The sequence below is a fragment of the Chenopodium quinoa genome, unplaced genomic scaffold (assembly GCF_001683475.1).
Source record: "Chenopodium quinoa cultivar QQ74 unplaced genomic scaffold, ASM168347v1, whole genome shotgun sequence".
NCBI classification, from domain to species: domain Eukaryota; kingdom Viridiplantae; phylum Streptophyta; class Magnoliopsida; order Caryophyllales; family Amaranthaceae; genus Chenopodium; species Chenopodium quinoa.
The window spans coordinates 1,168,784-1,185,690 of record NW_018742393.1 but is presented as its reverse complement, the minus strand read 5'-3'; the positions used below and the strand labels follow the sequence as shown (position 1 = coordinate 1,185,690).

At 35.3% G+C, this 16,907-nt stretch overlaps 2 protein-coding genes across 3 annotated transcripts; one reads left to right on the top strand and one right to left on the bottom strand.

Annotated features, from left to right (window-relative positions):
- The first annotated feature begins 134 nt into the window (after window positions 1-134).
- Window positions 135-5,945, top strand: LOC110702988 (methyltransferase-like protein 13). The gene is made up of 8 exons (XM_021880748.1): window positions 135-478; window positions 1,926-2,039; window positions 2,192-2,260; window positions 2,380-2,399; window positions 2,490-2,542; window positions 2,649-2,679; window positions 2,787-2,868; window positions 5,470-5,945. Exons 1-8 carry the CDS (start codon window positions 286-288, stop codon window positions 5,643-5,645), a joined length of 738 nt encoding a protein of 245 aa, XP_021736440.1. The 5' UTR covers window positions 135-285; the 3' UTR covers window positions 5,646-5,945.
- Window positions 5,946-6,597: 652 nt separating this feature from the next.
- Window positions 6,598-10,627, bottom strand: LOC110702971. Of its 2 annotated transcripts, none has more exons than XM_021880732.1 (3): window positions 10,324-10,627; window positions 8,666-8,818; window positions 6,598-7,138 (listed from the first exon to the last, which is right to left on the bottom strand). In XM_021880732.1, the coding sequence occupies exons 1-3, from the start codon at window positions 10,369-10,371 to the stop codon at window positions 6,803-6,805; spliced, it is 537 nt and encodes a 178-aa protein (XP_021736424.1). In that variant the 5' UTR covers window positions 10,372-10,627; the 3' UTR covers window positions 6,598-6,802. The 2 variants fall into 2 exon arrangements, with proteins under 2 accessions (XP_021736424.1, XP_021736431.1); XM_021880739.1 differs by having other exon boundaries at window positions 8,666-9,759; window positions 10,324-10,625.
- Between the last annotated feature and the right edge of the window lie 6,280 nt (window positions 10,628-16,907).

Genomic DNA, 16,907 nt, shown 5'->3' with positions numbered 1-16,907 from the left:
TGTTGTTGTTTTCCCATACTAGACTCGACCCAGTTACCTTAGGTTTTAAATTTTTTAATGTTAGCCACTAAACTATTACCATATTATTTATCGTTCTATTAAAATTAAATATAAATAAGGACTTCACTCAAAAAAAAAAATCCCAAAAATTTCCAGTTGGCCGCACATTCTACTGTAGACCAACAGCCAGATCCCCTGCCACCAAATATTTGGATTGACCAACACAAACAACACAACACACCATTTCTCTCTCCTCCCTCTTCGTCTTCTTCTTCATCATCTTCTATGAATAACTTGTTCAGAGACGTTTCAAGCTGCAACACTTACGACTATGGCAATTCCCTGTATTGGGATGCTCGTTACATTCAAGAATCTGGCTCTTTTGATTGGTATCAACGTTACTCTGCTCTTCGTCCTTTTGTTCGCAAATTTGTTCCCACTTCTTCTCGTGTTCTCATGGTTGGCTGTGGAAATGCTGGTAATTTTTTTGATCATCCATTTTTAAATTTTTTTTTATACCCTTTTATTGTTTTTCTTCCATTTTTTTAATTTTTATTTCTGATTTGTTGATTTAAGCTGGATTACTTATTTAGGAATTCTGGGGTTTTTTGTTTTGATTGTTTGAATAATGATTTTGGGTTTTTAAGGTTGGAATCGAGTGTTTTGAGCTGAGTGATTTTGTTTGTATTAGTGGTGATTGACTGATTTTCATCAATGCAACAAGAAATGCTTTTAACTGAAACAAATTACAGCTTTATTAGAGATTTGAAATTATTTAATTGATAGTCAATTGTATATGGGTGGTTTTCTGGTGAATATACTGTATTGTTTTATAATGTTTGGTTAGATTAATGTGTATGTTGCTATAATGCTGGTTCTTATGTCAGTTTGACTTTTGAGTGAGGTAGAATGGTGGCATAGATTTGACTTGGGATTTTATGGAATGGATATTTTTGATGATCAGTTCAAGGAGTGGGTTTGACTTGGCTACTCGAACAACTTGATTCGGGATTGATACAGATACCTGGAGTTTCGAGATACTTGTAAACAACGCCTTAGCTTGTGTTTAGTATAGGGTTTCTTTTGCATAAGTGTGTTCGGAGTTGACTTGGTGAGATATTTAGTGTGAAGTAATGGATCTTGAGGTTAATTATTTAGGGCATTGAAGTCGAATACATTTGAGTTGATGAATCTGGGAAGCACGGTATGCTGTCTGGTATTTAATTGTCTATGTGGGTGAGGAGACTGATGGTATGGCTTAATTTTTGCATTGATTTGTTAGCAATCAGTATCTTCTATAGTTGTTATCTTAAGGTTTGGTATGGACTTTGCTGCGCTGAATTACTTCAATGATGGGAACTTTGTTTGGGAAGAAGTGATTGCTCTAAGTTGTTCCTCAGAGGAAGATTTACGGCCATAGTATGTTATATACTTATATGAAAGACTTCGGTTGATTCACTTGTGGATTAGCTTTTAATTGAAGGCTGGTAGGCCCGCTACGCTAGGATGTCAGACTTATATCATCTTACATGCTTTATGGTCTTCTCTTTTTACCATGTTAAAATTTGACTATGAAACTTTGGTCATTTTATATGCTTAATGGTATTTACTGTTTGTGCTCTATGCGTTAGAGTTCCTGGGTTTGCGAGTCACGGAAGTTTGTGGATAGTAATCTGATTGTTTATCCATTGACTCACTGTGTTGGTGACATATTCTCAAAATGTTGATTGTCTCTTATTATTCAATGTTTTCATAAGGAGGAGCTGTTCTTCTAATTTTATCCAGATCTTTGATTTTCTATTGAACGCATCCTTATATAAAAATGAAACCTATTAGCTACTTAAAGATCAACATTTAATTGCTGTAACATCAATTGTTGCTCCTCATGACCAAAGTTGCTGATTCTAGTTTTTCAATTTTTTTAGTCATATCAGAGGATATGGTGAAAGATGGATATGAGGAGATTATGAACGTTGACATTTCTATGGTTGCCATTGACATGATGAGAGGGAAGCATGCACACATACCTCAACTGAAATGTATTCTTGCAGCCTTTTTTTTTTGTTATTTACTTTGGACTATTATATTATGTCAACTGTTCTGTACTTTTGCTATGAGATAATTTAATATCATCTCCATTAAGTTCACAATTGTAAGTTCTAGGGAATAGCTTCCTTATCTGGTCTTACAGATATGCAGATGGATGTTAGAGATATGACTTTTTTCCCAGATGATTCATTTGGCAGTGTTATTGATAAAGGTAATTTTTCTCATATGTGAACGTATTGAATTCATGGCTGTGTTCTCCAATGAAGAACTGTAGCATTAACAATTTTTTTTTTTTTTTCTCCATCTTATATATTACTGTCGGCAAAATAGGAACTCTTGATTCTTTGATGGTGAGAAACTCCTTGCTTCAACTTCTGAAAGGTGTGATTATTTATCGTTTTAATCATGTCATTCTCTAATTTTGACCCTCTTTTTTGAAGTGCGGTACTGAAGCTATAATAAGTGCTTCTCGGATGTTGGGTGAAGTCAGCAGGTTTTGAGATCATTACTTTAAGTTGCCAACATTTTAGTCATTTTTACTTTCATTCAAACTTTTATATCCTAAATTTCCTTGAATCGAGGATAATGTTTTCTTGCAGGCTACTTAAGCCTGGAGGAGTATATATGTTGGTAACCATATACTCTGTTATCTTTGTCCATGTCTTGCACTTGGCTTTTGCTGAAAGCAGATCAATTTCTAGACAGATAATCCATATTTCATTTTTCCCTTTTTGCAGATTACATATGGTGATCCACATGTGAGGATGCCTTATATTAACCGATCAGTGTACAATTGGAAAATTGAACTGTACATAATACGTAAGTTTTTACCTTGTAACCTCAACGTTCTTTTTTGTTAGTGTTCAAGCTACACTGCCGAATTTCTTTTGGTCAATGTTTCATGAACAACTGAGATGTGTTTTCCATAGTTTCAGATAATTTAAAATGATTCCTTTTTTTTTTTTTTTTTTTTTTTTTTTTTTTTTTATTTCACTTTAGTTGTAATATTATTGTAGTAATTCAGCACTTAGAAGTTTTAAGTAAGATTAGAATTGAGAGCCCTTTTTGTTGTTTGTCATTAGCTAATGAGCCTAATAGGTTGAAATGGATAGCCATAGAGCCTGATGCTGCCACTTGTATATGGTTGTACATGGTAGGGGTTGTATTTAAGTTTGAATTTGTTTTATGTAGGCTCAACGCTGAATTCAAACATTTAAATACTAACTTAATTCCACCAAAATTGTCCTGCTAACTTTTTACTGATATTAAATAGTGTAAATAATGAGTTGGATACTCAGTATTACCAATCGTGTGTTAGCATAGGACTAGTGAACTGTGATTGCTTGAATGTGCATTTGGTGAATAGTTGGCAATAAAATGGGAGAAAGTAAAGTAAAACAGAGGACAGTTTTATGGGGCTAGGGGATACCAAATATCAATGGCGTGTTATACTGTTATGCCCTTGGCAAGTTGGTGTTCTAACTCCTCCCCTATTTCTAGTGAGAACTGAGAATTGACCCTAGGTCCTTGCCCTAAGAGATTTAAAAGCCCCACCGGGCTATTCCATGAATTCCCCCCCCCCCCCTATATATAGCTCTATAAGCAGTGCGGCTGCTTTTTTGTGTACCAAAGAACCACCACAGCATGATCAGTCTCATTGAGAAATTAGCTCGGGTTGCTTTGAAGTAAACACATGAACTGGGATGTTGAGCATAAAAATGAAGCTAGTCCAAATGTAGATAATATAGAAGCTATTAAATATGGCCTCCGTACTTCAGGTGATATCAAATTATTGTCCTTAGCTCTTGGAAAGGACCAACGAGTATCCATGGCACCCAGTTCTGCCCCCCTTCCCTTATGAGGACACTGGAGTGTTGTTGACGCTAACTGTTCAGTTCGCATTCTATTGATGTATGATATTTTTGTAGATAGATTATTAGTAGTTGGTGGGTTTTCAGGATAAGAGATCTTGAGATCATTCTGAATCATATTTTTCAATCGCTCTTTTGTCTTAAGCCACTCAGTGGAGCTGGAGAATATTTCATCCTAAAAGGAATATAGCACCCTAGACGGAGTATAACACCTAGCTGGGATGTGTATGAGACTTTGGTAGCTAGGGCTAAGGGCCTTACTAGAATTACTACTATCTAATAATATTCCTGTTTTTCGTATCTTGAGTTCTGTCCTACTATGTTGTTTAGACTGGTTTGAAAGAATAGATGGACTTTTGATGATCTGATAAGTTATGTAAGTGCTATTATCATCCTAAAAATCATTTATTTACAGGCTATATATGCAAGTCATGTTGCATTGTGTGAGGTTTTGCTATCCAGAAAATCAAGCATATGCTTAGTTATATGGTGACTTTGGCTAGAAGGTTTTGCATATTTATGAGGTATTATATCCTGTCTGGTTAGGGTGACGTGTGAGGGTGATCTTTACACATATTGAGCTCCATCCCTCTTGCTGTTTCACACTGATATTGTGCTATGTTGAGGTATTGAGTCTATTGACTCTATGCAGGATAGCACTGATCAATATTGGCTTGGCCTATTATGCTTATGGAAAAATTTTGAATTGCTCACTTTGGAGACTTTCTCATCTGAATATTCCAAGTTTTGTCCCTGGCATACATAAATTGTTTATGCTTTATTCAGTAACTTAGTCATGCTATATATGCCTGACACTTGGTTATAATGTGGCCTTTTCCATGCTAGTTGGTTGAAGGCACTAGACCTCATATCTGTATTGACTTTGGGAGCATCGGAGAGTTGCTTAGGGTGTAAACTAGATTAGATATCCAAATTGAGATATTCTTGTTTCCTCCTCTACTCCGATAAAAAAGAGGAAAGAAAGAAGTTAACTATGATGGTTTTGGGTGCTACAATACTCAAATCCTTCACCTGCCGTGCCATAACACTCTCATTTCCTTGTCTTACCCATGTTAGACATTAGGATGATCCTCCACGAGTAGCAGAATACCTTGAAAACACTACATGTATCCACGTTGGACAAAAGAATGTGCACGTGCTTTAGGGACATTCTTTTTGGCATGGCTTGCCAATTTTTTTTTTTGCTGACCTAATGACTAAAAGGATTATAAGATCCGACTGTACAAGATGACTAAAAGGACTAGAAAATCCGATAATAAAAGATCTCAAAGAGTTGTTAAACCTAGGCATCCAGTATCTTTATGACAGTGTGCCTGCTGCTGTTGGTTGTACCTCAAGAATAGATGAAGACCTATTATTATCTGTGTCTATTAGGAACTATGTGCTTTGTAGGTTCATGATGTATCATGTCCCTATTTGCTTAATGACTTCTTTGAGATTGATTGCTCTTTACCTTTTCCCTGCAATTAAGCCTTTATTGATCCATGTAAAAAAGTTGTTTGAATTAATAAATTCTTTGTATCTACAGCAAGACCTGGGTTTGAAGGCTCGGCTGTTGCTTCCATCAAATCATGCTTGGAGCCTATCCCTCTGTCTGAGGACGGCCTGTTTCCACCTGATTTTGTCTTGCAAGACCCAGATTGCCACTTCATATATATCTGCAGAAAGAATGAGGAGCCGGCTAACATAACGTCACATCCTTAAGCTGGTGACAAGCTATGATCCTTTACACCTGTTCATATACAAACTAACATAGTCATTAAGTTTTATTGCTATACCAATCTTTGTAACATTAGATGTGTATAATTCTTGTTACGAAGAAGTTGAGGGTTATGAAATAAGTGATGCCTCAATTCAGAGCCTCGTAGCTGGAAATAAAGGGTTCACAGATTTTTCTGATTTTATGTGATGATCTAGCAGATTGCTTAACTATTACAGTACGTGGTATGTAACTATGTAAGTGAGGTGTTTTCTATATTAATAAAGCTTCGTTGTTCTTTGTTACTTTTTGTTTTGAAAAATTGTCATTGTAATCTGTTTCCTCCAAGAAGAGAGTTGTCTGAGCTTTTTTGCCTGTGTAACTGTAATTCCCTGTATTGTAATAGCGTGATTTATATAGAAGCATAATTAAACCATATATGCTTTACCCATAAATTGCAACTTGTATTATGTGTGGCTAGTCACACCGTGTGTCCGCTTATAAAAGAACAAAGTAACCTTATAACACTGACGGAATAACCCATGTAATACTGATCGAGTAACCCTTATAACACTGACGAAGTAACCCCTATAATACTGACCAAGTAACCTCTATAATACAGACCAAGTAATTCCTTTAACACTAACAAAGTAGCCCCCATGATGGCCACACAACCACATATAAGAATTTGTACATAAATTGAGGTTGAGGATCAACAAAGGTAGGGGTTCATTTTTCTTCATTTCCAAGTTTCCAACATATCAGATCCTTGAGAAACATTTTTTTTTTTTTTGCACAATTAAAATAATTTTTTTAACCACTTGCACCCAACACCATCATAGTTAACTTCTTGGATGAACTTAGATGATGTAAATAACAAAATGGATTAATTGATATGTTTTCACTTTAATCAACTTAAAGATCCAGCTTTCTCACCAAAATATTAAATATTGAAAATTCAATAAAAATAACAAAATGTATTAATTGACATGTTTTCACTTTGGACACTACTAAATCTTGAAGTGTTAAACCTTTAAATTTGTGACGTGTCACATAAAATAAAAACGGATCATCCAAATTTCTCTTTGGGCACTATTAAATCTTAAACCATTAAATATTTGAAGTTTCATACTCGTATGTGAATATAACAAGCAGCCTAATTTTACAGTATATACTGATTGACATATATCAGCTGGACATTTGTATGCAAAATTTTCCTGAGTTCCATCACACATTTCTTGCTACGTTCAGCATTTTTTGCAATCTGAAATATATAATCTCCAATTAACCGATCACCTCCAGTCGTTAGATCACCAGATGAATTGAGATTAATCTTCTGGAGAGAAACGGTGCATTCAACCAGATAGGCAAGAAAATCCATGATAGCTAAATCGTCACTAAAGCTAGACAACTTGACCTCTTTAAGGTTCTTGTGCGGAAACATGGAAGGCAATTCCAGTTCTTCCCTTACCCAGATAGAAGGTTTTGATGATGTGAGCTACAAGCAACAAGGAGAGAAAATCAGCAACAGCTTTCAATTATAACAAAGCAATTATGAAGAGTTCATGTTTGTGAAACTTCATGACAGAAACGTCTGAATTAACACACCAGGACACACATTCACATGTAACACATTAATATGGAACATAGTGAAACTCCCATAAAGATGCCATCAGATACATTGGAGCGGGGAAAAACATCCCTTGTCCCATATCTTTTAAGATTTGAACTAAGATTGTTGACAAAAGGAACTGAGATTAGAGTGTACTATAAAGAACATGCAAAACACAGAATCACATGAGCCCGTGAATATAAAATCAGCTCTTCCAACTCTAAGCCAAATTCTTGGCTGCAAAACAATCAAATGAGCAGTAAACTAGCTACCTCTCATGTAGCTTAGAATCTTGCATGTTTTCACTAAGTCCACTCCTATATTACAAGCTAGATCTAATGAATCATGATCAACAAAAATGACTGGCGATTTGGGAACATGTTATGCCTATTTTCTTATTTGCACTGACCTCCAAACTGCAATGGCAAGGGCACAACAGAGGAAACCTCATATTGTGACTTGAGGTAATAATGGTAAGACAGAGCTCCAACTCTCCAAGAGAAAGACCAAAACTATGACAATACAGAATCACTCCCAACTCTACTCCAGGGGTTAATGTAAATTGTTGCCTTTACCAAGAGTATCAACCACAATTCGCTAGAAGGTTGAAGAAGACAATCACTCCTAAACTCCAACAAGTTTTTATTGGAAACAGTGAGAACCCTCAAATACAGGAATATGTGGATCAATACTGGGTTAAAATTCGAAAGCCAGATATCTAAGCATGAGTTGGAGTATTTTAATTTTCAATTCAAACCAGAGGCAAACCTTCAAACTACTCAATATTGTTGTACTAGAAAATTTAAAAGCCATTTACAAAAGTTGTTCTTGGCTTTGCTTATATAGTTATATTGGTCTGGCCAGGCCTAGGGATATGAGAAACCTGCTTCCTGTAAATAATTCTTGACTATGCGCTGATGAACAACCTTTTATCACTACCCAAGAAGCTTGAGTTCAACAAAGGGAGGCATTTGTGTTAGAAGGGAAGGGGCTATTAGTTATTTGCTATTTGTTCTATAATATATTTGCAGGGTAGGCTAATTGTTGCGACGTGTTTATTTATATGGAGTATTATGGATAACATTTGCCCATAAACATGCCAAACAAATATATCCTCCACTAAAAAGAGAAACCAGTACACTTAATACTCAGCAAGTCAGTAGTATACCATTCAGCATTCACATGCAAACCGAAAGTCATTAATCAAAATACTTTGACTATATGAGGCTATGAGCAAACATGATATTAAGAAATACAATAATAATAATTTTAGTCCATATAATGTGGAGTAATCAAAAGAACATTGTAGCAGGTGTTTCTTTCACAATTTATGTATTAGTCTAAGAATACATAAAATGCAGTTGCATGACCAGGAGTAGGGGATTCAGATTGACATGTGAAATAAAAACTTACATCTAGCTGAAGAAGCTCCAAGTATGGGGCTGCACTGATTATAAAAGCAGCTACTTGGCGGCAGCATATTCGTATTGAAGATGAAAGATATCCATCCAACATCAGTTTTTTTAGATTTCTGAATACACAAAGTTGAGAAAAATTACTCATACCCTGCACAGATGACAGACCTATCCATCAGGCAAGTGATCAAGAGATACTAAAAATCAGAAACCTCAATCAATTTGCTTATGCTTACCTCAAAAAGAGTAACTGAGACAAACAAAGACTCCAACTTTGGGAGATAAGAGGAGAACTGGTTTAAAATAAAGCTTCCTCCTCTAGGAAATATCGCGTATATATCTGATTCTAAACAAGTATAAACTGCTAGGGTCAGGGATGCAAGCTGCGGACATCCTTAATACATAGACTTCCCATATAACCTCATTCATACTTGAATGATACAAGATTTGGGGCCAAAGTTCCAATTTTTTTTAAGTCATAACAATTGTACAGCTTCAGTGATTTAAGCTTTAGGTGAGGAGCTGTATTCTTAGCATTAACTAGTCCACCATTATTCCTCAAATGAAAATTTTCTAGAGAGGAACAATTGTATAAAATTATGTCAAATACTTGGTCTGAAAGGTTTACAGACCTTAGACGGAGATCTGTTAAAGACACAAAGCTTCTCACAACATTGGGAGAGGAATGTTTTGATATCATCATCTCTTCTCGAGCAAAGACATGGAGAGGAACATAATAATTGCCAAAACCTTCATGTCTATGCCAACCTTCAAAGTCGAGTTGCAAAGGAAATCCATTCATCAATATGAGACTTAAATTTCTCATTGGGTGCACAATCCTGAATTTATGTAACTTTCCACCCTTAAATTTCTCCAAAACTTTGTTGACTCGATGCACAAGTATTTCAGGGTAATAGGTTTTCTTAAGAAAACCAAAGTCAAGAAAAGGGTATGATATCCATACATCAGTCCATCTCTTTGAAAGGATGCTAGTAGCTATTGCTTCCTTCAATGTTAATCTGCCACAATATTTGACAGGAGTTCATCTGGCAAATCACTAATCCGGTCTTTCTCTTCAATTCTTTTGAATCGCTGAATAATCCAAACACAATTGAAAAAACAAAAAAAATCAATCATGTTGCAGAGTAAAACTTTGTCAGTATAAAATTTTGTCACATCGCTTGACATGAGCCACAAAGATTGAGAGTAGTACTAGGATGAGTGACCTCATAAATGTTGGTTCTTGTAGCCGACCCCACTTATGGGATTGAGGCGTTGAAGCAGAAGAAGAATAATCAATCATGTTGCAATGCACAAAATTTTAATCATAATACCATCACTTTGTTGCAAAGCACACCAGTACATAACTTTAACCTCATTACGATCACTTCGTTGCAAAGCACTAAAATGTAACCACTATGTTATCAATTTTGTTGCAGAGCATAAAACTTTAACCATAATTATATCAATTTTGTTACAAAGCACAAAAGTTTAAACACAAAACTATCAATTTTGTTCCAAAGCACAAAACTTCATCTATAATACTATCAATTTTGTAAATAATAATATCAACATTGATGCAAAGCACAAAAATTCAACCGAAAAAAACCTAATACTTTGAAATAAGAAGGAAAAAAACATTACAACCAAACTGACCTTTAATTCACAAAATTGAGGAAGACCCATAATGTCTGGGTTGGCCATCAATTCAGCAGACTTTCGAAATTTCGAATAAGTTTCGATTATCAACAAATCTTTGATCTTCTTGACTTCCAGAGTTCCGGAGAAAAAAAAAATAAGCAGCTAATTTTGGAAACTGACAAGCTTTCGAGTTCACAAGACTAGAAGAGATGATCACGGGCTGGGCTTTGGTCAAAAAAGTGTCCCATTTTGAGCCGGAAAAATCATGTCCAAACCCGCTATTTGAATTTAAGATTAGCCACTGAGGTTAACCATTCTTTTTTTTTTTAGAAAAAGGTTAACCATTCTTGTCGTTTCTTTTCCTCTTGTTCACCATGCAACTCACTTATTGTTGACTATGAGACATTATCCTCACTTCTCATAAGTTCATAATAACTACTTATTGATTTGGGAGCTATAAAACTAGCTAGCTTATTGATGGTTGATTATTTTATCTTCTTCATTCATAGAGGGAGTTGATTTCATAATGATTACTTGACTTTCTAAGTGTCATGAATTCACGATGTTATAATTCTTCCTCCATTCTCTACATATTCAACATTTCTTCCATGATACACTTTTTTTACTTCCATACTTTCATAAAAAATATATATATGTCACAAAGCACCATACGACATGAGAACATGACAAATGGTGTATGAACTTGAAGCAAAAACTTTTGGTTCCTAAAGGTATGACAACCAAGAGTTGTACACTTCTCAAAAAGAAATAGGTCGCAGTTGTCAGTAGTCTGTCTCCATTATCACCATTGATTGGCCTGGAAGTGAAGAAGGACTAAAAGTAGATTCCATTGGGCCACCCTTCCGAAAATTTTGACATGACAAATAAATTGAGTTATGAGACAACCTTACAATCAGGTTCAAGGCATGTATACTATAAAAAACACAAACCATCACGATCCACCACCATCTTTTGACTAAGATGCTCGCCACCCAAGTTAAAATTAGTTTGGCACTAGTAATTTTGGAGAACATAATACTTTACTATGGTGTGGTTTCGGAATATTATCAGAGTAAGAGTGGATACTCTTAATTGATACATATGTCCAATTCTTTCATCTTTGCTATAAGTTGGAGGATCCTATTTCTTTTTTCTCTTATATAAAAACCCTAGCTAGTACCTATTTAACTAGAAATGAGTGTGTTTATGAATTCTCTCCCACATAAAGAAAATCATCCTAATAAAATAATAGCTATTAATATGATTATTTTGTAATTCCACTTGTTGAAGAGGAAAGAGTAGTACAAGTGGAGTTTCTAAACTTGGTTAAAATATATTCTTGGAATTTAAAGATCAACCCAAATTAGGAAATGTTAATGGAACTAGAAACTTTAGCATTTCAGCAAGTTGTTCTTAGAATGGTATTTAACCAATTTCTTAAAGTGGGTTTATGCGCATTTTCTGCTTCCTTTAATTTCTGTTTTTAGTTTATTTAGGGATAGCCTATGGATCTTACCCTTTCCAATTAATTTCATTTTTTCCCCAAAAACTTGCATTTTAATTACTACCTTTTTGTGAGCTGTGAGTCTTTGTTCTTGTTAGATATTCAAGCAATTTTAGTGTTGCTATAATTTAATCTTCTGTTTTTTCGTCGAAGTTTAAATATAATGAGAACATGAGTACTCGTAGAGTCGTAGTTGCTATAATTGACTAATTATTAGGCACTTGATAGGGGTAAATAGAGCAAATTAAACAAATTAGCTTTTCTTCATACTCACCCTTAACTTGTTTACTTTTTAAAAATGAAATAACAAGATCTCAATGGCATTAATGCATTATTCCTAGGATAAATTGTCATTTACCTAAATGTTAGATAGCTAAATATTAGCCCCTATATACGTATGTACTAAGCTTTATCTTCAATCTACAAAAATGCTCATTAGGAATTAATCATTCAAATATTTTATTTTTCACTCACTTAACTAAGATGCATAATATATAAAAACCAAAAAAAATAAAAAATAAAAAATAAAAAAAATCAAAGAAGTGATATTTATGTTTGCCTTTTTCTTGTCTACTAGTTGTCAACAAAAGAGAAGAGAAACAAATTTTCTTTGGTACTGATGTCACGATATAGACTTGAGTCAAGACAACTTTAATATGACTCTTTAAATTAGGAATAGAGTCATCACTTTTCTAAGAAAAAATAGTGTGGTGAAAGAGAAATGAATAATTTTAATGTCACAACGTTATTGCCTAATAATTTCCCTTAAAATGGTGATATTTAATAAAAACAAGTACCACAAAGTTTTTCTATTTACATTGAGCTTATTAATAAAGCCATGTTAGGAAACATATAGAAGTAATGCCTAAGCTATTTTTTTCTTCGTTCATATATATTAAGAATTTAATCGCTAGTTCAAATTAAACTATTAATAATCAATGAGATATCGTATAATATAATTTTGTGAGGATATCTTTTGGCAAATATTATCTATTGTATTTTAGTTAACTTCCTAGGATTCTAGCGTATCTTTTGGTTCTATTGTTAGGAGGTGTAACTATTATATATTTGACATTACGATCAATGAGAAATTCAAGCCATTCAATTATATTTTCTATCTAATTTATCATGGTATCAAGAGCAGGTTAATTTTTTTTTTCCACCTCAATAAACATCCATGGCCGGCGATGATACATCATCACCGTCGCCACCAGAAAATCCCGACCATCAATCTCCATGTAGGGAGGCTTTGGCCGGTCTTATGGGTAATACAAGAGTTCCCGAAAATCGGCTAAATGGTAACTTTGATGATACTTGTTGGATTATCGATACCGGAGCTACTCACCATGTAACCGGAAATAAATCTTGGCTTTTTGACACTTACGCCATTGAATATCTTGTTGGCTTGCCCAATGGTGCAAGTGTACTCGCAACTTTGGCCGGCTCGGTTTACTTGTCTGATAAAATTACTATCTCTGGCGTTCTTTATGTCCCAAAATTGAATTGCAATTTAATTTCTGTTTCTCAACTCAATGATCAATTAAGAGTTGTTGTACAATTTAACTCACATATGCGTGCCATACAGGACCCAATGAAGGAGCTGATTGGAACGGGACTTAGGCACGACGAACTCTATTATCTTAGCAAACCGGATGTGGTGCAACGTGTGTCAATGATCGAAGCGTCATCTGATTTGGATCTTTGGCATAGAAGAATGGGGCATCCTTCGGAAAAAGTAGTAAAGTTGCTTCCTCATATAGTAATAATAAAAGTAGTTTAGCAAAAGGATGTGAAGTTTGTTTTTGTGCTCAACATCCTAGAGACAAATTTCCTCTAAGTGACAATAAAGCTTCTAGAATTTTTGAAAAAATTCATTGTGATTTATGGGGTCCATATCGACATGTTTCATCGTGTGGGGCTCGTTATTTTTTGACTATTGTTGATGGTTATTCTCGAGCTATTTGGATTTATTTGATGCTTGATAAAACTGAAGTTTTTCGGATGTTTATGGCGTTTGTTGCTATGGTTGATAGACAATTTAATCAAACAATCAAAATTGTGCAAAGTGATAATGGAACCGAATTTAATTGTTTGCATGATTATTTTGTTGCCACTTGAATTCTTTTTCAAACCTCGTGTGTTGGAACCCCTCAACAAAATGGGAGAGTAGAGAGAAAACACAAACACATTCTTAATGTTGGGAGAGCCTTGAGATTTCAAGCACAACTACCAATTTATTTTTGGGGGGAGTGTGTTTCAGCTGCAGCTCATTTGATTAACCGAACTCCTACTCCTCTTCTTCAAAATAAAACACCGTTTGAAATTCTCTTCAATAAACCTCCTCCTTTTGGTGCTATCCGTACTTTTGGTTGTTTGTGTTTCACACACAATTAAAAGACGAGGGGGGATAAGTTTGCTAGTAGGAGTCGTAAATGTGTCTTTATGGGGTATCCATTCGGTAAAAAGGGGTGGAAGCTATTTGATTTTGAAACAAAGGAATTTTTTGTCTCTCGTGATGTGAAATATGTGGAAGATGTGTTCCCTTTTTGTAGTCCGGAAGATGCTAATGTTGATCCGAATCTTTGTGAGACGGGGGATAATGTTCATGTTGATTTTGCGGATTTTATTGTGAGTGACGATGATGATTTGGTTGCTTATAATGCTGAAGTTGAGAATGAAATAATTAATGGGGAAGGAAATGATGTGTCTTCACCACAAGTAGATACGGAGACCGCACGGCAGCAGTTCACGGCACAGCAGCATGATGAGGTTGCTGCTACTGCCCAGCCGAAACCTGCCCCTGCCAGACAGACCGCACAGCAGCATGATGAGGCTGCTATTGCCCAGCCGCAACACACTGACCAGCTCGCAATGCCACAGCCACTTGTGTCCGAGCCCATTGTCAGGCTAAAGTCGTATCACCTAATCAAAAGTAATTCCTAAAACCACTAACTAAAATAGATAGGGAAGTAGGGTCGAATCCACAGGGAATCAATGTTCTTTTATTTCTAATAAATTATTATAATCTAAATTATCACCAAACAAGTAAGAATTGTGAGAATTATACTAAAGGCTATAATTAAACTAAGGGAAAAATCAATAATAAAAAGCCTAAGGTCATAGGTTCACCAATAATTAAAACTCCGGGATAAAACATAACAATCAATATCAATGCATAAATTAACCAGATTATAAAGGGCTTTCGTTACGTATTATAATCACAGAATTAATCTACCGGTATTAAATCGCATCTCTCGAATCTTGACTTAACCATTTATAAATTAACCTGCCTATTGAAACTAAGCCTAAACATCAATCCTCTTCTCTCGAATCTCGAATCAATATTGCATAACTCATACAATTAAACCTGCGCAAATCTAATTGCATAGAATTAAATCAATCAATAGGAAATCAATCAAGCATTGTCAGTCAACAATAATAAATTACCCCTTCATATTATTTATGGATCCTCACAAACCCTAGAAATAAAACTACTTGTGCATGTTTAAATCTAAACTAAGCAAAGCAATTAAAGAAAGCATAATTAAACCAAGCAATTAAATTACTGAAAGTAAAAAGGAGAAGAAATCGTTACCAAGATAAACGGAAGTAAGGAATTGCATAAACCAAAAGTGTGGAGAGAGAAACAAGAGTATTAACTAAAAGCTTAAAACTAAAAACTAAGAAATAAAACTAATGAGAAAAGTAGAGAGAGAGAGAAAAAAAAAAAGAAAAAAAAATCCCAAACTCGCTTAACAAAAGCGTATTTATATTAAAACTAAGAAAACGTAAGCTAAAACAAAGATTAAAAGTGCTAAACGAACTCAGAAACACGCGCCCGGTCGGGCGCCATCTCGCCTTGCCGGACGCGCCTTCGGGCGAGCAGCTACTTTCTTCCTTCTTCCTCGCCCTTCCGGGCGCGCCTTCGGGCAAGGGCTTGCCCTGCCAGGCGAGCTCCCGGGCTTGGACTTCTTCAATTGGGTCGTTTCTTAGCCCAATTCGAATTTCCTCTTTGGGTTCTGAATACATGGTCCATTGCCCCGAACTCTTCTTCTTCACCGAGCCCTTAATCACCGATTTGATGACTCCAACCGGTCCTGGGCTTCGAAATGTGGTCATATGAATGCGACCTTACTCCAATGCTCGTAGCGGCTCCAATAAATCCGGGAAAATGATCCAAATCCGCAATTTCCTATAAAACAATACCAAATCTACGAAAACACTAGAAAACGCATATTAGTTACAAAAGTAGCTCCGTAGAGCTCAAATAAACACAATTATGACCATTGGGACAAGGAATAAATATATATATAAAATAGACTTATCAAACTCCCCCAAGTCAAACCTTTGCTTGTCCCTAAGCAAAGCAATGAATAAATAAACCAAAACTTCACCCCAAAAATAATTTAAATCACACACAATCGATTCAAGGCAAATCCAACAAATATGCATCAAAGTCAACCAATCAAATCCATCCAACTACTCATCCTCCCTAACAATTGTCAAGTAGAGCGAACCACAAGTGTATATGGAATTCAAGACTAGTGCTCACGCACTCTTCGCTCTTTTATGTGGCGAGTAAAAGATGTACTCGATCGCTCTCCATCCAACCCCTTTAAATGTGAACAATGCCCTCCCAAACTCACAACACTCGTGTGTTTAAGAAAACAAGCACTCAACCTAGCAGTCGACTCGAAATATATCAAATCATTCTTTGCATTGGAAAACAACTAATTTCACATTCACACAACTCTATGCACAAAGGTCGGAAGGTCTTTAAAGCTTGTAATGTAAGGCTAGGGTAAAAGGTAGGAAACATTTGGGAAAATGTGAGAGTAAAGCCATGCTTAAGGGAGCCAAAATCCTAATAAATAAAACCAAGGTCAAAATTAAATAATGACCAAATCATCTCCAACACAACTCAACTCTACCAAAAGTTCACCAAACATCCAATTATATTAAACATTCCCAACACTTACAATTTCACTCATAAAATATAACAATAAGGAAATAGAGTGAATAAACAATCTTTGAACTCTTTTTTTTTTCCCTCTTTCTTTTCTTTCTTTTGAGCAACCTTCAATTAGAACATTTG